At 39.8% G+C, this 26,262-nt stretch overlaps 3 protein-coding genes and 2 long non-coding RNA genes across 7 annotated transcripts; 2 read left to right on the plus strand and 3 right to left on the minus strand.

The window, feature by feature from the left end:
• Positions 1-27: 27 nt before the first annotated feature.
• Positions 28-11,676, minus strand: LOC149096989 (uncharacterized). 3 transcript variants are annotated; one of them, XM_089279133.1, is made up of 6 exons: positions 11,418-11,676; positions 5,083-5,139; positions 3,893-3,976; positions 3,338-3,388; positions 2,368-2,472; positions 28-1,608 (listed from the first exon to the last, which is right to left on the minus strand). In XM_089279133.1, the coding sequence occupies exons 2-6, from the start codon at positions 5,113-5,115 to the stop codon at positions 1,042-1,044; spliced, it is 840 nt and encodes a 279-aa protein (XP_089135259.1). In that variant the 5' UTR covers positions 5,116-5,139; positions 11,418-11,676; the 3' UTR covers positions 28-1,041. The 3 variants fall into 3 exon arrangements, with proteins under 3 accessions (XP_089135259.1, XP_089135258.1, XP_089135257.1); XM_089279132.1 differs by having other exon boundaries at positions 11,141-11,676; XM_089279131.1 differs by lacking the exon at positions 11,418-11,676 and adding an exon at positions 5,520-6,191.
• On the plus strand, positions 11,635-26,016 carry LOC149096990 (2'-5'-oligoadenylate synthase 1-like). Its single transcript, XM_089279130.1, has 5 exons — positions 11,635-11,680; positions 20,695-20,867; positions 21,917-22,190; positions 22,461-22,836; positions 23,812-26,016. The coding sequence occupies exons 1-5, from the start codon at positions 11,662-11,664 to the stop codon at positions 23,966-23,968; spliced, it is 999 nt and encodes a 332-aa protein (XP_089135256.1). The 5' UTR covers positions 11,635-11,661; the 3' UTR covers positions 23,969-26,016.
• On the minus strand, positions 13,674-14,458 carry LOC149096991 (uncharacterized). The gene has a single exon (XM_089279141.1). The coding sequence runs from the start codon at positions 14,210-14,212 to the stop codon at positions 13,814-13,816; it is 399 nt and encodes a 132-aa protein (XP_089135267.1). The 5' UTR covers positions 14,213-14,458; the 3' UTR covers positions 13,674-13,813.
• On the plus strand, positions 17,341-18,513 carry LOC149096992 (uncharacterized). The gene is made up of 2 exons (XR_016204071.1): positions 17,341-17,907; positions 18,377-18,513. It is a non-coding gene; the product is annotated as an uncharacterized LOC149096992 (long non-coding RNA).
• LOC149096993 (uncharacterized) lies at positions 18,179-19,467 on the minus strand. Its single transcript, XR_016204070.1, has 2 exons — positions 19,049-19,467; positions 18,179-18,418 (listed from the first exon to the last, which is right to left on the minus strand). It is a non-coding gene; the product is annotated as an uncharacterized LOC149096993 (long non-coding RNA).
• Positions 26,017-26,262: the final 246 nt, after the last annotated feature.

Here is a 26,262-nt window from a genome sequence, read left to right on the forward strand (position 1 = left end):
TCAGTCAGTACATACATAACACTTCAATTGGCTGAAACACCGGCAGATAACATGTATTTGCCAGTCAAATAAGCGGACACTTGTTACATTTCACGGTAGCCTGGTTAGTGTAGTGCTATCGTACAGGATGAGAACCAGTAAATAATGATTTGTGTGAACTTACCCAAATGGTTGTTTAAAACACTGCTCAACACTGACAGAATTTCCTTCACTTCTGCCTTATAATCCCAGTTCTCTGGCCTTGTTTTCCCTATACCTCCTATACGATTGTCGAACTTCTCTATAACCATAATTCGGGCAGTAAACGAGGTTTCAGTTTGCGAATTTCGTAAATCCTGGGCTCTATCGGAAATGAATGCTTCGAGTATCCTAAAATAAAAAACCTTTGTTTTCCTTTGGTGTCAAAATTCAGAAACAAGCGCACGCTTTAGAGCATCGGTAGCTTTTCGCGGGTGAGACTGAACGAAACGAAGGATATTTCTGTCAAGTATTCCTAGCAGGTTGGCCTTCAATATTGGATCCATAGCAGGCGGTTATCGCACAGCCTAGTCAACAGTAACTGTGATCTTTGTTTATTTTGTGTTTGTAGCTGGCTTGAAGGATTGTTCATTACTTCTGTTGACTTTTGAATTCGAATTCAACTGTTTTTGTACATAAAAAGTGCCAGACCCAATATTCCCGATATAAAATGATAAGTGTTTTGCGGATTTCGACATTTCAGAAGTGACTTTGCCACTTTCATTACAGCGTTTAGACAATTCGTGTTTGCTATAAGCCAGAAGGTTTGGACTCTAATATTAATAAGACAACGGTAGCCACATTCGTTGAGTACAGGGACCTCCCTGGAGGAAAACGTTTGGCTACTGAGTTGTATCCTTGGGATGAAAAGCTGATAAGTTTTTACTTTTCAAAATTTGCCTTTTGCTGCCCTTTCCCCTAGATAGAGAATCACTCATTTCTGTGATGTTTTTACTCATGAATGCAGGGTTTTTCTGTTATAGCAGTTGTTTGCGAGGCAGTTTGCAATGCCGGCCAAAGAATTTACAACGTATTACCGGAAGGTTCACTACCATCAGTAAGAACTGTACCCCCGGGATTGACACTAGCGACTGGCTTTTCAGCCTCCGTGGTCAGCGCAATAGCGCTGGGGTGCCCTGGCACAGTGGCGTTTGGCTCCTGTGAGATAGCACCCTCAAGGGGGGCTGGGTTTAATTCTTTTTCAGCAGGTGTTATGTTTTTACTTTCAAGAGTCACTATATTCGAGTCGGAAGCCACTTCCTCCGACATCGGAACCTCCGACGAAGACAACACTTCGGCTACCATCGGAACGTCTTCGATGGGAGTCGGTGTTTCATCCGTGGATTCTCCTTTAGAAAGCGAATCTGCGATTAAATCTCGGGGAATGGCGCCATGTGATTTCGTTGGCGCTTCGTTTGCTGGTGTTATCGAAGTATCATTTTCCCTGTTTTTAAGTATTGGAGGTGATAAGGTTTGTTCTAATGCCGACGGAACAGCTTCAGTGTCGGAGCCCGAAGTTATATCGGCGCCTGTGTCGGTTCCCGATGATCCTTTCGGCTGATGCGAAACTGAGGTGTTGGATGAAGAGGTCTAGTAATAAAGAGAAATGTTAAAGTTAGTGGATACTCAGTGAGATGATCGAGTATTCCATTCTAACATTGAAGAAGATAGGCGGGTTAGTTGCCTCAGAATTATTTCGGATTCCCTCAACAAATCACCAGTGCGCATTTCATACACCTATACTGGACAAGATTCATTGTAAGTAACATATACAAAAAATTTATTTCTTGTAACTTACAATCTAAGGATTTTACTGCATACAGTGGGCAATCATTATGTAGGCTTTGCTCGTGTGTGGCTTAAGCATTCTCAGTCCAACTTCTTTTCTATGCGGTGTTAGCTAACACTTTAGACCAAGTCTGCTTGTTTTACGTCCCTGTTTTAGAGACCTCCATTTCAAAATCGGAATGACCCAGATAAAAACATTTTGATGGATAACCTTCTATTGTGGGGTAGTGACCCATTAATGCCTTGTGATTAGCCAGACGTAACTGCATTCTTTAGAGAAAAAGGTGCTGACGCCTTCCCTCAACAAACTACAGTTTGTCAGCAGTGTATCAATTCAATTGAGCTTGTAATTCTATTTGCCGTCTTAGTGTATAGCAGGGATTGTTTTGGGGCTCGGGGCATTGTATCTGTTGTTTGTTCTGATCTATTGTTCTCTTAAAGAGTATCGAGCCACTCATGTGAGACCTTACGAGAGCTGCTACCTGACCCCAGTTTGTACCCAGAATCTTCTTTATCTTCAATGTAAAGTAATATTTTAAAATAGCAACACGAGTACATTACCTGTGGTTTGACGTGTTGTTGGCAATATTTCAAAGCCTGATCCAGCAAAGAGGAAGGCGACTCTGGATTTTCCTGCACGAATTCAAGTGACTCCCCTGACGAGGACTACAATCAAGAAAGTAGGTATTCCAGGTGAGAACGATTCTGTTTTCCACAGGGTTGAAGCGATTACAATCAAACTACTACTGCTATAAGATCAAAGTGGCTATGAGCCACTCAACTTGGAAAATGGACCGTCTATAAACATGGGCAATTTTGATTTCACTGCCCTGTTTTGTTATCCGCAGGTCATTTATATATCGTGCTTGTAACATAAACAAGACGAGTCCGAGGGTTATTAACATTATATTGTTGAAAACCAAAGTTTGGTTTATCAAAATGCGAAAAGATTGTTACAATATTCTGACTCTAGTTCAGAGTCATAGTCATGACTGTTAGATTAAAGCAAGTGGACAGCTTATGTATCAAAGCTAAGTAGGCGTATAAACAAGCAATGACATAACATGATGTATCGAGCTAGAGAGGCGAAAAATAAAGTTGAAGTCCACTTGCATTATTACGATATAATGCAAAACGCAACAATAAGAGAATACATAAGGAGATGTGACACCGTTAAAACATTCATGAAGTCATCCTAGTCCGAGAAGTTGCAGTACGTTCGCTGTTGGCTTGACAGAATATCACCAACACCTATCAAAGAGCGTTACACGAAGTGAAAGGACTCACAAAGAAGTTCTTTGCAGGGTCCTTTCCCTTTGCAAACACCCCTACGTTCAAAATGTCAAATCTCCCCATTGATTGTCATACATTTCCTTCAAAGTTAGTTGTGAGAATTTGGAGCTAAATCAAGAAGATATCCCTTAGTTGATGTCTGTGTACATTCTTGTTGAAAACGTCTCATGGTATTTCAGTGTGCGCATGATTGATAAGTACCCGTTAAAGTTATTTTTCAAAACAAGACACAACTCACTTTAGAAATCACTAACATCTCAAAGGCCTGCGTCAGCAAACTTTCAGTCACCTAAAAAAAACAGGTAAAAAACAAAAATTGGAACAACACCAGTCAACTTGCACAACCCGTCGAAAAAAGGTGAGCATAAGCTTCAACGCCATCGATAAAAAAAGGACATTTTACACTTCTTTCTCTTTGTAATCACGAAAGTAAGCAAGAACTGAAGGCAAGATAAAATGACAATGATTTTTTTTACGTTGAAACATGGTGAATAGAGGGAAATGGTTAGGAAACCGGGCAAAGTTCTTTGTTGTATGTTTTTGTTTGCTATTTTGGGGGTTGATCCTGCACAAAACCTGGCAAAATACAAAAGATGGTTACGTGTGTGCATACAACTAACCAATAGATGCATTGCGATTATGTAAATCATGCATAGTAAAAGCATAAAACAAAAGATGCGCAGGGTCAAGGACCGTCCAACATAAATCTTGGCCTGTTTGTTTGCTTCTTTGATATTTACCGGCCTTCCTAACCATTTCCCTCTATTAACTATGGTTGAAAGTTCTAGCATACCTTAACATAAGGCTCATACTTTTGTCCAGTTTTCCAGCACTCGTACATGTCCACGACCAGCTGAGATAAAATAGAGGGTTCAACCTGCCAACACGAGAAAAAGATACTGACTTGAAACCATGCCACGCTTGTACTCTGGAATTTCCTCTTGAAAACACAGCGGATTCCAACCCCATTTATCACCGATGATGCTCGTGATCTGCCAGATACGGTTCAAATTTCTCTCAAGTGTATTCAATACAAATTCCAGCAGCCAGGTTAGGAGAATAAAGGATCTGATGATCTAAAGGAAAATGTCTTGACTGATAACCAAACTGTTGCAGTAAACAGAGAAAATTGATGTTCCAAAATTACAAGAGAAGATGAAGGGTACGAGAATTAATCCCACATAAAGGCTTTGTTCCCAAGGTTATCCCTGTAGTAACCAATAGTAACCAGTTCTAATTTTACCACGCGCGTTGCGTGGATAATTTCGTGGACAATACAAATGCGCGATTTAACAAATTGACCGCTCTCACTCGTTGACGCATCGCATAAATTATAAATTTCTGTGTCTCTCCGCTTAGTGACAATAAAAATTAGTCAATAAACGTAAAAAAAATATGATTAGACCTGTTTTTGCATCAGAATTTGCTTGTGTCTGTAACTGAAGCAATCCCTCATCTTATTGATGGGTATCTGTAAGCTCAGCAAATGTAGACTAGTGTCCCCACTGTCAATTCTTGAGTGGTAACAGAATAGACGTATGAAAAACTGACGTTAATTTGTCTTTTACAATAATAAATTGTCAAATCGTCCGCTCTCGCTCGTTGACGCATCGCATAAATTATAAATTCATGTGTCTGTCCGCTTGTTGACAATGAAAATTAGCCAATGAGCGCGCGAGAATTTCTGCAGTTATCGTAATAAAGCCATTTGGCCTGTTCACGTGTGTAAAATCAGTGTCTCAGGATTGGCTATTTAAAAACCCTCTGAAAATCGGGATTGATCTAAAAATAACTTGAGATAGATTACGTTGGTAATAATAAATCTCTTACTCTTCATTCTCTCTTACAATAAAACTAGAGAGCTTTCCTTTCTCGTTAGCAGGCAGATAGACAAAATAGCCGGCATTTTGCAGCATTGCGGAATCGCAATTTTTACTTTCTGGCGTGCGGTACTCGTTCAACAAATTTAAACTATGTGCTTACCTTCGAATCCTGCTTAGAGACTCGAACTTTCATTATTTCCAGCGAATACTCAAAAGCCTGTAAATAGATTCAATGTAGACATAAGAAAACAACAGAACAATCCATCCACCATAGCAATCAGATCCGTAAACAAAAACCCCAAGAGCACCAGCACTACGTACGTTGTCATGACAGCTTGTCGTCATGACGACACGTCACGTTACTTAGCAACTACTCTACAAAAAAAACATGCGGGCTCAATCAATTTTAGAATTTAAAATTGTTCCGTCAGGAGATAAGGTAGCAGTTTACCCTACCGGGTAAAGTTAAAACGTTGTCAATCGTGAAACAGTATTCAGTGGAAAACCGAAAGCGATTGTTTGACGGAATCCAAGCGGAAATATTATGGCTGAATGTCAGTGGTCGAGCAAGCGACACAAATGGATGAGAATACTGACCAATGCTCTCCATATGGCAACTCCTCTCCTGGACATTCAGCCATCTGTTGATGGTGGGGAGAGGCCGCAGGCAGGAGCCCGGGAGAATAGCGGGCAGGAAGCGGGAGAGAAAAGGGCGGGAAGCGGGTGTGCTAAGAGGGCAGGAATCCGGAGAGAAATGCAAAATGCTAATTTTTGTCATTCATTAAGGCTTCAAATACTTTCAAAAACAAGAACTGATAATGTTATTTGACTTTCATTTAGTGTCTTTAGAGACTTCTAGGCCGACGGGCAAAGAAAAATTCACCCTTGGGCTCAAAACGAGGCTCAAAATGAAACCCTTTGACAGTGGTTACGTCATAGGTCATTCACTTGAAAGACGTGGGTAAGAGAAGCAAGGCAGAAAACGAAGCAAAAAAGAAAAAGGAAATGCCTAAGGACTGTGCAGCTAAATGACTAGGATGTGTTTTGAGGCTCTTAATTTACAGGGGACAGGAGCAGGACAAACAAGGGCGGGAGTCAAGAGATAGGGGTATGGGAAGTGGGAGGTTCTGACTCCCCTGTCCCTCCCCCCAACTTGATGCAGTACCTTGTCCCTAAGTAAAAGGTAAAGTCTGCATACGGGCCAAGTGGCCCATCAGGCCAGGCTTATCTCAGTTTCGGTGGCATGAAGCGACTAGGAGTATTTCTACTACCCCCTGGATAGGGGGTAGTAGTCTGATCCTGACTACTACCGTCAGGACTGACTACTACTAAGTCTGATCCTTCAAACTACAGACCCATATCTCTAACCTGCATAGCATCGAAAATCCTCGAACACATTGTACATAGCCATGTGATGAAACATTTTGAACATTATAACATCCTAACAGATTGTCAGCATGGCTTTAGATCAAAAAGATCTACAGAACTCCAACTGATACTTACTATTCATGACATTGCAAGCTCTCTACAACAAAACAAATATATTCATGCTGCTGTGTTAGATTTTTCGAAAGCCTTCGATAAAGTCCCACATCAACGCTTACTAATGAAGCTGGAGCATCATGGTATCCATGGTAACCTCTTATCCTGGATGGAATCCTTTCTCACTAAGAGGGTTCAAACTGTCATCTGGGAGGGTGCAACATCTACCTCCTCCCCAGTGACTTCGGGTGTACCACAAGGATCAGTACTAGGCCCGCTGTTGTTCCTAACATACATCAACGACTTGCCAAATGGTCTAACCTCTACAGTAAAGCTGTTTGCCAATGACACCCTTTTGTACGGAGTGGTGGTTGAAGACTCAGATTGCGAAAATCTCCAAGACGACCTCAATAAACTAGAAACCTGGCAACATAAGTGGCAGATGCAATTTAACCCTTCTAAATGCAACATCATCTGTATTTCAAATAAGCAATGTCCTCCCCAACGGTCATATTTGTTCTGTGGGTCCAAACTTGAGCAAGTAGATTCTGCATCGTACCTAGGAATTGCCGTTAACAGTAAATTAAGGTGGTCTGACCATATCTCATCTATATCAAGCAAGGCGAGTCGATCCTTGGGGGTGATAAAGAGAAATCTCTGGAACTGCCCCAGGAAAGTACGCGAAACGGCCTACACCAGCATCGTCCGACCCAAATTGGAGTACGCAAGTGCCTCGTGGGACCCACATTACAAAAAAGATATTTTAACCTTGGAGAGAGTTCAAAGGAAAGCTGCTCGTTTTTGCCTTCAAAACTTCAACAACACAGCAAGCGTGACAGACATGCTATCTGACTTGAAATGGGACACATTAGAAACAAGACGAAAGAAAAACAGACTGACTCTAATGTACAAACTTAGTCATAACTTAATGGACATAACCACAGAAGAACACTTAATACTAAACAGTGAAAAAAGAACACGCAACAGCCATGCTTTTAAGTATAGGATGCCAAAAGTATCTAAGGACGTTTTTAAGTTTTCTTTTTTTCCTAGATCAATAACAGAGTGGAACCTACTGCCCGCTGACTTAGTAAATTGCAAGTCATTATCTGATTTTAAGTTAAATTTAGGAAAACACGTGAAATGAGTAAAGTAAATTGTACTTAAGAATTATTTTTTAATTATCCTTTTTGTCTAGCTTATGCATATGTGCATATATGCTTGGTACAGTTGATGTGATGTCTTGCGGGACTTTATCAACTAAATAAATGTAGATGTAGATGTAGATAGGATGCTAGTCGATCACAGGGTTATCCCCAGCATTAAATTCACCAGTACCCATATGTACACCTTTGTGGAGAGAGGCACCGTGAGAGTAAAAGTGTCTTGCCCAAAAACACAACACAATGTCCTTGACCAGGACTCGACCACGGACCACTCAATCCATTGCTGAGTGTACTAACCACAAGGCCACCGCACCTTCCACCTTGTCCCTTAGGCCTAACCATAACCCTAAACCTAAAAAAACAGGAGTCTATAGATTTCAGTCAAGTTTACCTCTTTTATCACTTGTGCATTTGAGACAATTTCTAATTTCCTCGCTTTCTGCCATTCAGTTTACATTATCAAAGTCTGATTTTAAATGATTCGCAACTACTGACGGAACTTGTTTTTGCAACTTACAACTTCAGACTTTGCACAAAATTTCTCACTGGAGAAAAGCAATGTTGTAGAACTTAGGTAATGAACTAAATGCAATAAATTTTTATTTGTAAGAAATGTATCTGTTCTTTAATACATGCTTTTGTGTCTAGTATCTGAGTTAGTTGTGGTGAAGATTTATTACAAATGGGTTGTAGACGACAGTAAGCCAATTCAGAGACACAGTGGCATAAGCAAACCCACTTGTTAACCAATTTATCACAGGAAAAAAAATAAACACATATAATTATATATATAGATATATATATAATTTATTGCCATCAGGTGCTATAATGTCTTGTAATAAAGTGGTTACAAGTTAAGTAAGAATCTTACAGAAGGGAGGATGATACAATATTATTACTAAGGGGATCATAATTAATTTCATATTGATTCAAAGCACGTGATACAGTGTATGTGCATGTATGATTCATTAAGCACATACAATGTAAAAATTATGTTGTAGTGATTGAGCAAAGCTCATCTGAATTAAATGAAAGGAAAAACAACAACAGTCAATTATTTATATAAGTTGATACAATGCACATGTAAGATAGGGAAATAGAAATCGGAAAGCTTCAAATGACTGAGTAAACAAGATAAACTAGTGGGTTTCATGGAAGTTAATTACTGCCTCTCTGAAATGTTGAATGTCTTTTCAGCATCAAAAGAAGTGAAACTTGACCACATCCCATAAGTGGAAGTGGTTTCGTGTAAACAAATACAGGTGTTTGGGCATTCTAAAATATTTAGTTTCATGTGCATACATGTACAAGGAAATGGTCTTGAAAATTTCCATGTACTATCAACATGTAATCAATGTAAACAAAAAAGACCTCAAGCAAGGAAAAATTGTCAATGAACCGAAGATATTGAGTGGTCTTGAATGTTTTCAGTATTTCCAGCGTTCGCTGCGGCCAACAAATCACAATATTTTCGATTTCTACTCCCTTCCCAAACGTCACCATTGTATAAATGTACGCTTAAACAATCTTTAATGATAGAGAAATATCTTGTGAATGAAATGAACAAATGTTTTATTCTGACAGCGAACGGCAGGCCTAGGTACAAAAATATTATTTCACCTGTTCCAAAAGGCACAGAAAGTCAGAAAGGTGACAGAAACACCAAACAAGCCAGTCTTTAAAGACAAATCCTTATCAAAGTTTCTTTGATGCATTGCAAAATATAATTTAAAGTGCACCTAACCCCAAAAGTTTTTTTTCGCTAAAATGAATCTAGACTTTATTTGAAGCATTTGGGCGAAGAAATTTTTGAATTTGGTTGAATCCTCAATTTTCTATGCCCTTTCAAAGTTGCACTTGAAGTGTTTCACAACCGCATTTTAGCGAGTCTGGGGCGGCAGTGGGTGATGACGTCTACCCAGGAACCAAACACAGTGGCACCTCAGTCAGCTCTCTGTATTTGCTCAAGAAAATGGAAAACAAAACTAATCGTTCCGATGAATTTTGGGACTAAAACGTCCGAGTTTTGTCTCAGAATCATTTCTTTTTCGTCACTGGAGTCAGAGTTAAGTTTCGATTCGGAAGACTCCGAAATAAAATTCAATCGAGCATGTTCAACAACTGTGAATGCACTGCTTAGAGCTTTGAGAGCAATTTACAATATTTCAAGCGACGAAGGGGAACCCTTCTTTGCAGACGAGCTGCTTGTATATTAGGAATGGAAAGCTAGGTACGAAGTGGAGGAGCAGGCAAATGAAAAGCTGGAAAGAAAACTCAAGGACTGCTTTGGATGGTAATTTCGTCAACTAAACGTAAGATTCCCATGCGTGTTTATAGCCCGTTTACATTTGTCCTTAGCTATAATGTATTTTGTCAAGGTATGATTGTTCTGTTAAATCCAGTTTGTGTTTTACTTTCTGTTGAATGCTTCATGTTCATAAGAGCGACGTACATGTTGCAGTTTTCGAGACTTGATGACCTCCAAAACAATGGCTTTGATCGATTGAAAATCGTACTGTTTGGACCTGTATTTCTGAAGCTGCAGGAAGCAAGGTGAAAGGAAACATTTCATACAATTACGGATTGAACATTGTCACACGTTTTAAGTTGTAACTCCAAATAACCAATGTAAATTGTTCTCAAAGTTCGTAGTGAAATTCGTTGGATAAGCGAAAAGGACGTGTTCCCTAAGCAGTCCGCAGATGTTACGCGGTCATATTTTCGACGCTATTGCACAGAATCTTTCTTGCACTGCTGATTTCCAAACCTTTGAAAAACTCTGTGAGTCTAATAATTTTCTTATCATGTAATTCTAAAGGATTAATCTTTGACTTTTATCTAAATCAAAAGAGAAATGTGTTGGCTAGCGGCGTACAGTTGCGACCTATTTACATATCAGTATAACACTTCTTGATCATGATCGGATCACACAACTTTGCCGGTTATGTTATAAATACTGCGGGATTGGAAGATATAGGTTGTCAGTAGTATTTCTACAAATTGCTGGTTAGCTTTAAGCAGAAAATTTATGAAAGTAGCATTCGAAAGTCTGTGGAACAAATTCCAGCGAGAGTTCTTCAATGGTTCTCACAGATTCAGTTCGCTTGTTTTGGTTCGACAAAATCAACCATTGTACGTCTTTATTGTACCATTAGCCGATTGTTAGAAAATTGTACAGTATATTGCTGCAACAGCCGATAGCACCTCTGGAAGGCGTTTCTGCGCACTTTTCGAATGTGTATTTCACCATTCTGAAGGAAATGAGAGGACGTGAGATATCCAACCTTCCTGGGTAGACGTCACAAGAGCCGCTGGACCCATTCTCCTCAAACTCGGTCGTGAAACAAAATGGCGGTGTTTTGGAGCTATTTTCGAGATTTCGTCGAGGCACAAAAAACCGAGGATTTAACGGAATCCAAAAATATTTTCGCAGAACTATTTCGACTAACAAGTAGATTCGTTTTCGCAAAAAGAGAATTTTTGGGGTTAGGTGCACTTTAAATCGACAAGCACCACATGTCGGCGCAAAGTGAGTGTGAATAAAACGGTCCCGACCTGCATGTATCTTACCCATTTCGTGCAAATTACACTTTACATCTAACAAGTCTTCAAAATCCTTGCAAAAGCTGCATACAGGACCAATCTTCTGCTTTGCTGGATACCCATTGTTGTTTTTTACAATTCTGAGGCGAGGGCGGCTGAAGTAACACGATCCACGCTTCGTCCGCTCGAGCTGGCTCGAGTCAGCAAACTACACATTACTCCACACAGAATGCCTCCCCTGTACCGCTATTCATTACGAACATTGTTTGAGTATTAAACACCCATTTAAGGACGTCAAACTCACCAATAACGAGAAGTATCAAGGATATTTTCCACCTTAAAACGAAGCAAACTACCGCTCTCAGAGAACTGATCGATTCTCGATCGATCGAAGGACAGCACAGCCTGATGGTGATGACCACTGACCAGTTACTGTGACGTCAAAAAATGTATTTCCGCGGTGTCCCATTCCGCGCTCGACAAAATCGACGTACATCCGGGACATTGCTATTTGCGAGCAAAACATCGCTACGAGTAGACAGAAGAAGATGAGTTCAAGCGCTGATCGTGAGTAGAATGTCCTTGTTTTATCAATTTTAGGCGTTCTCGTATGGAACGCCAGAACAGTCTTACGATACTTTTTTTTATTATATTGGGTGGTTATGTCATTATATTTAGTACTTATGTTATTATATTCGGTGATTAACTCATTATACTCGATGCTTATCCCATTATACTCGGTGCTTATGTCTTTATATGCGGCGCTGTCTTCATTATATTCGGTGCTTTTTCATTATATTCGGTGCTTTCTTCGTTATAGTCAGTTCTAACTTTGTTTGGTGTTTTCTTCATTATTACGGGTGCTAACACTATTATATTCAGTGCTCTCTTCCTTATATTCGGTGCAAAGGCCATTATATTCGGTACTTCCTTGTTCGGTGATTACTTCATTATATTCGGTGCTTACTTCATTTCATTCGGTGTTTTCTTCGATATGATTGTCACCAGTCTACGCAAGGGGCCGTACAATTTGGAGGTAGTCTAAGGAAAGCCGGGAAAAACAGGTGTCACGAAAACTCAGACCCCGAAACCTCAGACCCCTTGAAATTAAAAACTCAATTGTTATCACCTGAATTGCTCTATGGCCACAATGGGGCGAGATGTTTATCTTCTCCGGTTTATGTTGTCGCGTCGATCAAACTGAAAAACAAATATTTAACTTCTCAGGTTTATCGCTGTCGCGTCGGTCAAACAGTGAGGAACTAACAAGGTTTAGAACAGCAGCCGACACTGTTTTTCAAAACAGACCTTTTTTATGCAATCGTATGCAGCAAAAAAATGTGTTGTTCTCTGAAACATACTCGTTTGATCGCAATCTGCTTTTTGACTTTATGTGCGTTGCATGACTGTTGGCACGTAACCCGCAGAAATTAACAAAATTTAGAAAAAAATAAAATAAAATAAAAGGAGTACATAGAGATAGCCATGTTTGCGTTCCAACTTATAACGGGAATATTTCTTACAGGAAACAGTAAGTTTCAAACCAAACACTTCTATTTTTTTCCTTTTCATGATACCGCCTGGATTAGTGAATTATTAAATCTGCCTCGTGGCGGGGCCTTCGCGCCAGTTTTCAATTTTCGTTCACTCACATTTCGAGACCAGACATGGCGGTTCAATGGGTTCGACCTTCACGTGCTTGTTACGTGCCGACAGTCACGCAACGCACATAAAGTCAAAAAGCAGATTGTCATCAAACGAGTGTGTTTCAGAGAACAACACATTTTTTTGCTGCATACGATTGCATAAAAAAGGTCTGTTTTGAAAAACAGTGTCGGCTGCTGTTCTAAACCTTGTTAGTTCTTCACTGTTTGACCGACGCGACAGGAATAAACCTGAGAAGTTAAATATTTGTTTTTCACTGTTTGATCGACGCGACAACATAAACCGGAGAAGATAAACATCTCGCCCCATTGTGGCCATAGAGCAATTCAGGTGATAACAATTGAGTTTTTAATTTCAAGGGGTCTGAGGCTTCGGGGTCTGAGTTTTCGTGACACCTGTTTTTCCCGGCTTTCCCTAGACTACCTCCAAATTGTACGGCCCCTTGCGAAGACTGGTGACAATCATATCGAAGAAAGCACTGAATGAAATGAAGTAAGCACCAAATATAATGAAGTAATCACCGAACAAGGAAGTACCGAATATAATGACCTTTGCACCGAATATAAGGAAGAGAGCACTGAATATAATAGTGTTAGCACCCATAATAATGAAGAAAACACCAAACAAAGTTAGAACCGAATATAACGAAGAAAGCACTGAATATAATAAAAACAGCACTGAATATCATGAAAAAAGCACCTAATATAACGAAGAATGCACCGAATATGACGAGGGAAACGCTGAATATAATGGAATAAGCACGAAATATAATGGAGACAGCACCGCATATAAAGTCATAAGCACCGAGTATAATGAAATAAGCACCGAGTATAATGAGTTAATCACTGAATATAATAACATAAGTACTAAATATAATGACATAACCACCCAATATAATAAAAAAAAGTAGCATAAGACAGTTCTGGTGTTCCATATTCTCGGCTTTGGGCGAAGTCGCACTGGAGGGCAATTTCAGATTTGTTCTGGACAAATCCGACTTGAAATCGACCAGTGACAAAAAATTTGTCCGGAAAGCTACAGTCGCACTTGAGAACAAAATCTGTGAACAAACACCATGCCATACTGTGAGCGGTATCCAAGGATTTTATCAACCTCATCGTAGTAGACGGATTTCCTGAGGCTTCCTCCTGTTTGGTTTTTGTTCCAATCTTTTGCATTCTTGTATCGTTCTATGATATACATCATTTTCCGTATGCATTTGTTGGCTATCTTGTTAGTTCCGAGCGTTTTCGAAATCTTCTCGGCGATCCAAGCCCATGTTTTCCTTGACTCTGGACTTTCTAACTGATCGTGCTTCTCAGCCCACAGTTGAACTAATAGATTTTCCTCCTCTTTACCCCATCTATCCTGAGCCTTCTTGGTCTCGGCTGACGAAGATGTACGGCGCGAAGAAGTTGGGGTTGATGGCGGCATATTAAGCTGTCTTCGCTGAACTGAAGGGATTCTGGCAACGAGTCAGTGCTCGTGATTGAAGGAGACGGGCTGGGATTTCCTCGATCATTAAACATGTAAGGGCCTGGCAAAGGATAGATCCATCCTGGTGGATATTGTGGAAATTCGCACAGGAAAAATTGGTTGCCCGCACTGGGATTCATGTTCTTGCGAAATGAGAACGTGATTAATTTTACCGCGAAGTCTACCGCATAGAGCCTCTGCTACATATCACCTGTCAAATCATTTCCAAATCAAAACACTTTTGTTTTCCAAGATTTGTCTCAATTTGGCCTGCTTGAGAGGTAGTCGACGACATCTTTGAAGTTTGTCTGTCCGCGACCAAATTTTGTCCTTTGAGGAACAAACCGGTCGCTCTTGGTTTTTCATTGTGATGATGGATTTTTGACATAAGTAAACAGTTTTGTCCTCTAGTGCGACTTGGCCCTTAGTTAACTATCAGAACTGTCTGTGATTCGCTAGCGTGGAAGAAATTTATTTGCATGGCTTCCGGGCGATAATTGACGTAACGACAACATGTTGAGTGTTTTCTTACTGCTAACTATGGCCTAGTTTGTTTGAGGTTCAATCGATTCTCGATGTAGGAAGCTCTTGTTCAGTTCATTTAGGACGATGCAGGCCTTTAGAAAGCGATAGATTAGCTCTCCGCCGCGGTTTTGATATCTGTACGTTCGTGTTGATTTAGACTCCAATTTCATGTTGAAAGCACTCTTAGTTAAATTGTGCAATTCACGATTCAACGAAAAGACGGTGGATTTAGTCTTCCAGGCCTCAAAAGGCATACAGGAGAGTTATTTGCTGTTATTTGAGCTACGATAAGCCTCGTGGAAAGCTAGCTCTAGGACAGAATTGTATCAAGGTTATCAGTGACAAGTAAAATTCTATGGCTATGTTTTTGCGAATCCAGTCAGACTATACACCAAGTGATAATTCTGTAGGCTGAAAATGCAACTTCACAACTTTCATTCTAGCTAAATATAAACTAAAATCAACCGAAGCACTTTACTAATGGCTTGACAATGATTTTGTTTCACTTTTTTATAAACAGAATAAAAATCTAATATATATGCAAAACATTAAATCCTTAGGTACAATTCCGGGAAATAGACGAAGTACTTTCAGTTTGTGAATTTTCTCTCAGTCCAGATCACCTGAGGAGGCATTTAAGTTTGAAGATTTTGTTAAATTGGAGCCAGACCATTTTAATTACTTGTTTTTTTTAATCAGCTGTTCGCTCTCTTCGAAAAACCGAAAAAGAGTAATTAATTCCTTTAAAGCCTTGCATTCAAGCTGTCATGAATATATCATAACTATGCCATGTATCAATACTGGAAATGGTCAAAGTCATGTTAAGTAAGGTTAGGTAAGACAACCTTTATTTTAAGTTAAGCGTGGGGAGTGGTTGCCCAATCTCCCACTCATGACAAAAATGCACTACTATTTGCAATAACATTACTACTTACAATTGAAGGGGTGAGTGCAAAACCATGCTAAGTGGCGATTTGGGTGAAAAAAAATTTTTCGCGAAAGGGCTTGAATTTTTGCCTGTGGTCTTCAATGTAATACAAAAACGCGGCCCTGTATTTTTGTCGCTGGTTTTTGCTTCGTTTTCGAGTTATAACGTATGCAAAAATACTTGGCTTTTGCTAGCCATGTCTTTAGAAGTTTATTTGTTGAACAGCAAAGAGGCAGACTGTTTATAGTGTATGAAGTCAAAATCAAATCTCATAGCATATATAGAGCAGAAATCTGGGAACAGATTGTTTACGTCGGGTATTGTGACGTGAGCACAACACGTGAATCGATCGAGAGTCAAACGAAATTCATCGAACAAAAAAGAGATGTGCCGCATTGGAGCTCTGTCAACTAATATCTTAAGCATTTTGTTAAAGTACCAGGTGGTTGAGAGGCATCATAAAGCCTCGATAAACCCGTAAGTCATCAGCACGTTTTAAAGAATCAGAATGTGTTCTGAAACTTCGAAGGCAGCTGATATACCGTAATCGTGTTATCGGCGTTCGAAGTCAGATCGAGCCAGGCAGCAAAGTCCAAGAGCAGTTCTTGCCCAAGAAAAATACCCTCTGGTGAGTCGTGACCCATTTGCCAAGCGTTGCTAGCGTCAAAGTTTGGAAAGCGAGAACAGGTTTTAGACTTGTAAAATTTGTCTTGTATCGACCGCCATGTTTTCCCGCGCACGAGGTGTAAAGACCCTTCCCGGCATGCATTGCGATCACGTTCTGCGGACGTTTCTCGAACTGGTAACTAGATTGTTTAAACATAAGAATGGCCAACAAGTAGCGATCGATTGTAACATAGATCTGTGATCCAGGTTGCGTTGATTTTATTTCAAATCGGCATGATTTGTAGTGTTTTGAGCTTCTGGGATCAGCGGACATGCAGATGTATGGAGACCCGTACGTTGCGGAGAAGGATTAATCTGTTAATCTGTCAGCCCTATTTATAGCGCGTTTTCACGTGAAATCAACATCATTGAGCTTATAAGTTGCGTGAAATTACCATTTTGCTGTTTTCTAAGTGAAACTAGCATCCTTGCCGTCAAGCGTTAACGTGAAATCAACATTTTAACCTATTTAGAGCTGAAATTAACATCACTGAGCTTATGCGCTGCGTGAAATTGACATTTTGCTGGTTTCTAAGTGAAACCAACATCCTTGCCATCACGCGTTAACGTGAAATCAACATTTTAACCTATTTAGACCTGAAATCAACATCATTGAGTGTATGCGCTGCGTGACATTGACATTTTGCTGGTTTCTAAGCAGTCCGGAATATCCGATAAATTAGGACAGTCATGACGTCATCAAGCTATTGTTTGCAGGGAAAATGGCGGACCTTTTATGCGGACCAAGAAAATATGTTGTTTCCAGTCTCGCATAGAGTCTGGCCAGCATTATCCAGGACTTTTTGCGACCAAACGTTGAGAAGGAGAATAAGCGGCCATTTTGGTAGTGGGAGAACGTTGACTGTGTTCTAATCATTGAGTTTTTTTGGTGTCAGTCGACGATGTAGACGCGATTTGTGGCCAAAATGTTAAGGTTAGTAAAGTGTACGCGTTATTTTCTAGTATTCGCGTATTTTTCATCGAGCTGTGTATATTTTTTACTGGTTCTAGTGTTGCTAAAGTTTCATCATGCCAAATTACACGGTTGTAAACAACGTCGATATTTTGTAAACTCTCTTTGAATTTGAGACGTTACAAGTGTACCTGAACCGCTGTTGTTATAAGGCTTGAGTAAGCATCGTTCCTTCATTTTTATGACAGTTGTTTCCAATTTCTCTCTCTTAAGTACATGGAAGAGCATACTCGACTGCTCGAGGCACTTTGCCGAATTTTTGGGAAAAAACAAAGGGAAAAGAGCGGAAATAAGACGTCGCTAAGCACGCGGACGAAATTAAACAAATTTGGGAGGTCTCTGTTTTGGTGGATTCACCGAATGTGCACCCCAGTTTTATCACTGCAGAGCCGGCAGCCTGTTGAAAACCACCTACAGCACAGAAGTGGCAGCGACACAGAAAGGCCAGGGGTTCTGCAGTGACTCCCTGTAAATGGATGCTATCAGTATCCCAAGGAATGGCACAAAGGGTAGAGAGATTGTTTGTGCTCATTTACCAGACGTTGAGCGCCATGCAAACAAGTAAGTTAAGGTTTGTAGGGGGCACTGTACTCTTTTTCTTTGGCATTTTTTAAAAACTATACACACTGCAGCTGTTCCCAGTAGATGATGATTCTTTTCACTTCCCCATGAAGCTTGACGGTACCAGAAAGTAATGTTTTTGCAAAATAATTTTTATGAACGCAAAGACTGAAAAGGTACGAGAGTTTATAATGTAGTGTCGAGTGTTGAACATTACTAATTGTGAAACTAATGCAAAACATTAATTGGTTGTGAACAGGAAACATATCAGTTTGGTTAAGAATATGTAATAAAAAATAGAAAACATAAGAGTTATCAGACCACTTGAGGGCAATCTCTTATTTAGTGAGACTAATGTGGTAACTACATTCAAAATAAATTCATATGTTAAAACGAAAAATACATTTGTAATAATATTAGCATCTGTAAGCAATGTAATAATCTTCCAAGCGCTTGTGCTTTGTTTCAGGTCCTGCATTCTGCTAAGAGGCAAATTCAAGGTCGGGAGTACCTAAAGAGTGAATAAAATAAAATGGATTTCACTTTCAAGACTGAATTTGTTTTGTATACTTTAAATAAATATATAATAAAACCTTGGGACATGTGGATGGATTGTGAATGCTCCCTTGTCAACCTGTCCAGGAATTATATTTTGATATTTTTGGGTAAATAACTTGTGAATGTCAGCAATTATATGTAAGTTTTCATAATTTAAATGTGGAAATCAGACATGATATCTTTTAGCACAGTAACAAATAGACACAAGAAATATTTGAAATGAATACCAAAATGGAGAAATTTCAGATTTACAAAGAATATATTACCAGAATTTTTGACTATCCCTGCATCTAACAACACTAAAATTTTGGATACATTTTTTCTAGCTTAGTTTATTTTGTATAAAAGAACAAGAATTTCTCACTCGTATGCGTTATTGAAAATTCTGTTTTAATGATGATTTCATTTCCTCGATTTAGCCAAAACGTATAACATTTCGGACATCTACAATTTATCTTTGCTGGCATGTAAGAACATGCGCGTGCTGTCGATTTCGGCCCGATAATCCCTAGATAGGAGGAAAGCCTCAATTCTCATATCGATCATTTCTGTGCTTAGAAAAATGCAGAGTAAAGATCCTTACCGATTGTACGGTCTCTTTCCAAAGAATGATAACAGCAGCTCGTCAAACGTGGCCCGCATTGCGTTCTGTGGTGCTTCCTTTGGTCCGAGGATAATCGTTATCTGGGCAGAATTGTCTGTGACATGGAACGCGAACACAAACTTTCCTTTTATTTTATAATTTGGACAGTATTTAACTCAATTCGAGATAAATATAATCCTCCTGAAGGCCCGCATTCATGGCATTGGAAAGTATTCGCGACTCTCTTTGTCCGCCATCTTGAATCTCTTGGTTTGTTGTGAAACACAACACTCCAATCAAAACACGCATTCTCATTGGTTGAAACGTGAGTTTCGTGACATCACAGATGTCCTAATTTATCGGGATATTCCGGACTGCTAAGTGAAACCAACACCCTTGCCGTCACGCGTTAACGTGAAATCAACATTTTAACCTATTTAGACCTGAAATCAACATCATTGAACTTATGCGCTGCGTGAAATTGACATTTTGTTGGTTTCTAAGTGAAATCAACCTCCTTGCGGTCACGCGTTAACGTCAAGTCAACATTTTAACCTATTTAGACCTGAAATCAACATCATTGAGCTTATGCGTTGCGTGAAATTGACATTTTGCTCGTTTCTAAGAGAAATCAACCTCCTAGCTGTCACGCGTTAACGTGAAATCAACATTTAAACCTTTTTTGACCTAAAATCAACATTTTTGAGCTTATACGTTTCGTGAAATTGACATTTTGCTGCTTTTAAAGTGAAATCAAAGTCCTTGCGGACGCGGCGGGCCGATCCTTTGTTATGATAAACCGAGGCGAGACTTCGACTTATAACAAAGGCTTGGCTTGGCTATTATAACAAAGTATCGGCTCTGTTTATCATAACAAAGGCCCGGCTTCGTTTATTTGAAGACCTCGGCGGGAAAAGGGCGCTAGGTATTTTAATCAAAAGTGAACTTTGTCGAAAACGCTCCTAATTTCGCATGCAGTTTTGTTTAGGTATGTTTAACAATGTCCCGTAGTTCTTCCGCTAAGCTTCGCTTCGTTTTCGAGATATTGCGTATGCAGAAAAACCACTCGGTTTTCCTAGCGGCGTCTTTATAAACGAAGCAAAAACCAGCGACAAAAATACAGGACCACGGTTTTCTATTACATTGAAGACCACATGCAAGAATTCAAGCCCTTTCGCGAAAAATTTTTTTTTTCACCCAAATCGTCACTTAGCATGGTTTTGCACTCACCCCTTCAATTACTATATTCGATGAGATAAATTCAGAATTAAAATCTTCCTAAGAGCAATTAGTCCTATAAATATTAAGAATTTGAGTTAGAAAATACAGTTCATGCACTGGCACCCTGCAAACTCCACACTATTCAAACGAGAACGAAATTGTGCCAGTGGTTGAGGATTTGGTGAGTGAATAGAAGCTTTTTGTACAAGTTGTTTTTGCTCTTTTCTTTTTCTTTTCTTTCCAAAATCCCGCGAGAACGAGGCAGGAAGGTGGAAAGAGAGGGACAAGGGGCGGGGGGGGGGGGGGGATTTTAGTACCCTGCAGTATAGTACATTACGCAACATGTAACACACATTAGACACACGACACAGCCAACAGCGCTAAAGCGAGCTGGCTAACTGTGTGCTTGACTTCCATTATTTCAGGAACGTTTTTTGAAAAAGTTGACTTCACTGACAGCTCTGCTGTTAATAAGTTCATTACCAATGAACTCCAACTTGATGAGGCCAACAGGAATGCAATTTCCCAGGTTGTAGACCAACTGTACAAATACCTCCAACATAATCTGCCATCTCTCAGCATAAAGTGCCTCGTTGAGGTAAGAGTGACCGCCTTGTGTATTGAATGTTAATTTAAGGAAACGTTCATAAATTAGTGCGCCGCGAGGGGAGGGTATTAAAAGTGGAATTTCAAAGTTTAGTTTCAAACAAGTGAAAGTACCAAAACTATGTGACCCCACCCCCTCCCGCCCCATTTTCTGTTCTATGCTGTGCAAGGCAAATTTTATCCAATGAATCCATGACTGCAGTTCTCTAAAATTGTACTACTTTAAAATGACCAAAGAGCTAATGTAGTATTAATGTCTCAGCTTAAGACAAAAAGTTTCACCTGGTTAAGTGCTGCGTTTAGCTTACTCGCCGATGCAAATCACCACTAGTGAGTTTTTCTAAAATCCCATCTCTGCTAGAGTGCCATAGTAACCAGGGGAACGTCAGGTAGCATTTCACTTCCGATAAGAGGTACTTAAGTCTTCAAAATATGTCGTGCTTAATTTGAAGTACATTAATAAAATTAATACAAGAAAATAGACAAAATCATGTTTACTCTAACTTCTTACTTCATTTCAATGGAACTGTTCCAAACACGATATGAACAACAATCTCAAAAATATGTTTGTCAGAAAGCAAATGAAAATCAAATTGCACAGTATAAAATTGGTTTGGTTAGGGGACAATTAAATTTTGCAAATTAAATATTTTTCAGGGACAAACTCAGTCGACAGAGACATAAGGGTTAGTCTCTATATCCTGAGTTTTTACCACAAAATTTTGAGAAACTATGCTCTCAGAAATGCATTTTTCTGCATTGTGGAAGCATAATTTTCCAGGTGTTTTGCTTATTTGGACTTTCTGTGTTCGTATAATGTAGTGTCAAGTCAAATCCCCAAAAGGATAGAGAAAACTTATTAACTCATACATTTCTTCGGGGAGGCAGCGTGGCCAAGTGGTTAGGGTGCCGGATTTGCATGCGTTGGCCCTGGGTTTAAATCCTGCTTTGGCATCGATTCAGCCCTTTTTTTTTTGTTTTTTTTTTTCAAGATGTGCTGTTTTGTTAATAAATATCACTTGTACTTTCAACACAATTCAGGGAGGCTCTGTCGGGAAGGGAACAGCTGTCAAGGACAAAGCAGACATCGACTGTGTCGTTTTCCTCAACAATATGAAAACCATGGAAGAGCACAAACTTAAGTTGCCGGAAACAAAGAACCGCCTGGAGTTATGCCTCAAACAGAGTCCCTATAAAGACCAAATTACCTTTGATGGACAGACACCCTTCGCCGTGAAATTCAAATTTCGCCTGGATTTGTCTCGAGAATTTAACATTGCCTTGCTGCCGACATTTACAACTGATCAAAGTCGAGGTAAAATAGGATTGTAATCTTCCTTTAACCCAACCTCAATACGAGTCCTCAATACGAGTCCATTGTTTGTCAGTCATGTAGACACAGTCCCCTTTTGGCCAGCCTCCCTGCCGCTTGTTGCAGTTTATAGTCCATAATGAAGTCTATTTGATTGCAATTTCATTGTTTCAGGGAATACAAAAACTTTTGAACCATGTGAATTAGCTGTGTGTGTGTCCACATTGAATCAAGCCAAGTTAATTAAAATGTGAATTTTTTTGCACTTTGCAGAACAACTGTACGAAGAAATGGTTCGTTGTAAAGCGAAAGACAAGCGTTATTATTCAGCTCATTTTGTGAGCTTACAAAGGGAGTTTGTCAAGGATCAACCGCCGATCGTGAAAAACTTAATCCGCCTTGTAAAGTACTGGCGCAAAACCTGCATCGAAGACAAAAACACTGGTAAAACTAGACTGCCATCTTCGTATCCGCTGGAGCTCATCACCATAGCCTGTTGGGAGAAGGCTGGGAAACCATCATTTGACATTCGGGCCGGTTTTAAAGCTGTTCTTCAACAGTTGGTCGATAATTGCCACATACACGTCATTTGGCATAAATACTACAGTGAGGCTCTCTCTAAGAGAGGAATCAAGGGGATGAAGATAAGGTTCGTTTTTGTTCCTGTGCAGGGAAAATCCAAGCAAGATCCAGGCGGGGGAGGGGGGAATGCCCATATAAAAGCGATGGGGGTAATTATCGTACCTTTTAGGGGGTCAAATTTGTGAATTGATATCTCTTAGGGTGCTAAAATCAAGGATGACCACCGGTAGAGTTATCGCGGTAGCGTCTACTGTGCTGAGCAGAGAAGTGTGACAGGAACCATTTGCCAGTCAAATTTTGTGTTATTCTTTATTGCTATAACGAAATGATGAAAATGTCACTCAGCATTAACGAGTTTTTTTAAGGTTGGTACCCCTTTGTACCCCTTAGTGAAAATGAATTTGGGCCACACCCACAAAACTAATTTTAGGGGTTGTTTTCAAAATTTCAGCGTAGTCCAGTTCTACCTTTGTCGCCTAACTGTGCATCTTGTGGCTATCAGCTGACCCTTTTTCCTTTGATTTTACATGTTAAGCGACATCCAACATTTATACCATTCTTTGTCATCAAGATAGTTACGATAGACACTCACAGACAGATAGTGAGACAAAGGATGGCGGAGCGAAAGTCAAGTAGTCAGATAGATATACAAACAGCCACCCAGTCAGAAAAACAGACAGACAGAAAGGCGTACAGGCAGGCAGACTGAGACAATCAGGTAGATAGCTAAACAATCAAAAAAGTAGACAGTCAGTTAGTCAGTGAATTAGTTAAAAATACATAGCTTGAGAGTCTGAGAGACAGCGACTGACAAATTTCATTTAACCCAAAGGTGGACAGCTGGGGGTAGACACACAGACAGCCAAACATGCAGACAGTATCATCAGACATTAGACATACCAAGGAGAACGTTAAGCAGAAACAATGAGAGATTGCTTAAGAAACACGGTCTCAGTAATCATAAATAATCTTAGTAATATGAATAATGTCAGTGTCACTTACAGCATGATACTGGACTGAAATGCTGTGTTTGTCCATGCAGCCAACCATTTGTTCTGGACCCTGCCAACCCAACCAACAACGTATGCAGTGCTAGTGATGCCGAGGGATGGAAAACCGTGGCAGATGTGGCTAAAACGACACTTCAGAGGCAGCCACTGAAGGACATCATCCTCAATGGAAACTGGCAGATAATTTAGGTTCAAGACATTCATAGGTCATAAATAGGGGTGGGCCGATACCGATACCAAATACTCGATATCATCGATACTAGCGTTTCAAGTATCAATACTTTTGAGAAATATCGATCGTCTCGATCTCTTTCAATACTGCACACGTGACTGCTCACTGAAATATTCCGTTCAGTTTCAGTGCCCTAAATCACCAGTTTTCTCGTTAGTGTTGTTGTCCTGTATTCGAAGGAACAATCGCAGTCTTGTAACTCCCATCTTAGAAGTGACGTAAATACCTGGCATGCACGATAGTTCTGGGAGTCTGAGTTCTTTTTGGTATCCACAGAAGAAGTTAAAGATGGAACACTTTTGCTACGGTTGTGTCTTTTTATGGACTATTAAAAGGCTTTCAGTGCTTAATTGATAACATCAGAGAAAAATCTTGAATGACGTCACAGTATTGATATCGATATCGAATATCGAAAAAAAAAAACGCGAAATATCGGTAAATATCGTACTCGTAACGTATCGATTTAAAAAACTGGTATTAACCCACCACTATAGTCACTGATAAACGATTCACTTCGCTCTACATTGTTTTGAAGTATTTAATGAACGCACTTGTTCTGGAGTGTATTGTCAATAGCAGAGCTCCCAGTCAGAAGCGCGTGCAAGCGGAGCACCATAGCAAAAGAATATGTATCCATGCGATTTAATTTGGATTGTCAGGCAAGCGTGCATCCATACTCTCTGATTGGTTTTCACACATAGGTGTGTAATGCGTGCAGAGCCGACAATATTTCTCTTCAAATACAGGAGCTCTTAACCAGGAGCTCTGCGGTTAGGCTTGCCCGTCTATATATATTAACTATTTGGTTTAGAAAATTGGTAAAAGGTATAACTTCTTGATTGGTGGGCATAACCACCTTAAACAATTTAACAAACCCGACACGCAGTAGAGGGTTTGCATAACTTTCGAGAATCTTTTACGAGTTTGAAAATTCTCACGTGGTTATGATTAAACGCACTTTCACGAATTTTTCCTGAAACTCGCGTCAGTGACAATAAACTGATATTCATTTCGTTTTCACAGTTCTGAATTTTTTAAAATCATTATCTTATGGTGTTTTTTTAATCGTTAAATTGTCTGATCATTAACGGTCTTAACGTGCTGTTAACCCCCGGGGGTACTCCCTTATATGGGCTATATAGGTATGTGCGGCTCCAAAAGGTATGGTTTTTCAGCCGTGTTGGTCAAAACTAGGGTAACGATTTTGGCCATTTCGGTCTTAAATAGGGTATGGTTTTAGCACTCTAGTCTTGAATTGGGTATGTTTCTTAGAAGCTACTTTTTCATCATTATCAATAAGACCATTAACAAAAGCCCTTCATAAATTATGTTTAGGGCAACTGTGCCAGCGGCAATGGCCATAAATTGGTATCAAATTGTTGGCCAGGTCATAAATAGGGTAGCAAAAATCGCAAATTTTGGTCACATATGGGGTAAGGGTTTTGGGAAGTGGGCCGTACACCCCCACCCAACTTTTCTAGGAGTACCCCTCTCGGGCTATTAACACGCCGCTCTCAGTAGGCGCTACTGAAAAGCTAATATTTCCTCGGCATATACTCCCCCAAAGACATAAACATGCTTTTGCCATGCAAAACTGAACATGGAAATAGGATATTAAAAGCAAGCTAATACTCGACCGTCATGCGCGCATACCACACATACAGCAGAATTGCTTTAGGTGATAAATCACGGGTGATGAAAAAAACACTGACCCCTTGTCAATGGACTACCCCCGCCAATGGGCTACCTAAATGGACTTCCTTAAACAGGACTAAACCTCGAGTCTTTTGTTTTTTTGCTACCTACAGCCATCACCGGCGAAATTTAATCAATTATTTTGAAAATTCAAAGTTCTTTATTCGAAACATGGCTCAAAGTCATGCCGCTTCCCTCAATATCAATGTTTGACCGCCGGTCCAAGATTTATGATCAATGGGAATTGTTTCGAAGATCACTTAACCACTTAATCTTGACTTAAGCACAATAAAATAAATGGTATCATTGAGAGCTCTGTGTGCTTTGCTAATTTTTAAGCTTTCTCCTCCTATTCAGGAGCAATTAACCGAACAATATATATTTTTTCGGGGGGGGGGGGGGGGGGAAGGGGGAAGAATCAAAGGGAGAGGAATTACACGTAGAATTACATATTACACGTAGAAGTATCCAGCTATTGAAATGAGCTATGCTGCTCTAGTAATCTTTCAGTCAGCACTTTTCGCGGGTGAGACTGAAGGAAACGAAGGATATTTCT

This window comes from Orbicella faveolata, unplaced genomic scaffold, assembly GCF_042242905.1.
Source record: "Orbicella faveolata isolate gen_17 unplaced genomic scaffold, um_ofav_v1 contig_47, whole genome shotgun sequence".
Lineage (NCBI taxonomy): Eukaryota > Metazoa > Cnidaria > Anthozoa > Scleractinia > Merulinidae > Orbicella > Orbicella faveolata.

Bases quoted from the DNA above. Each gene is read 5' to 3' on its own strand.
- LOC149096989 (XM_089279131.1), bottom strand. From the start codon at position 5,555: ATGTCCAGGAGAGGAGTTGCCATATGGAGAGCATTG. The intron at 2,473-3,337 runs GTGAGTTGTGTC...TCTTGATTGTAG, and splicing joins AGATGTTAGTGATTTCTAAA to TCCTCGTCAGGGGAGTCACT. The intron at 1,609-2,367 runs GTAATGTACTCG...CTTTATTACTAG, and splicing joins AACAACACGTCAAACCACAG to ACCTCTTCATCCAACACCTC.
- LOC149096990 (XM_089279130.1), top strand. The intron at 20,868-21,916 runs GTAAGAGTGACC...AACACAATTCAG, and splicing joins GCATAAAGTGCCTCGTTGAG to GGAGGCTCTGTCGGGAAGGG. The intron at 22,837-23,811 runs GTTCGTTTTTGT...TTGTCCATGCAG, and splicing joins ATCAAGGGGATGAAGATAAG to CCAACCATTTGTTCTGGACC.
- LOC149096991 (XM_089279141.1), bottom strand. From the start codon at position 14,212: ATGCCGCCATCAACCCCAACTTCTTCGCGCCGTACATCTTCGTCAGCC.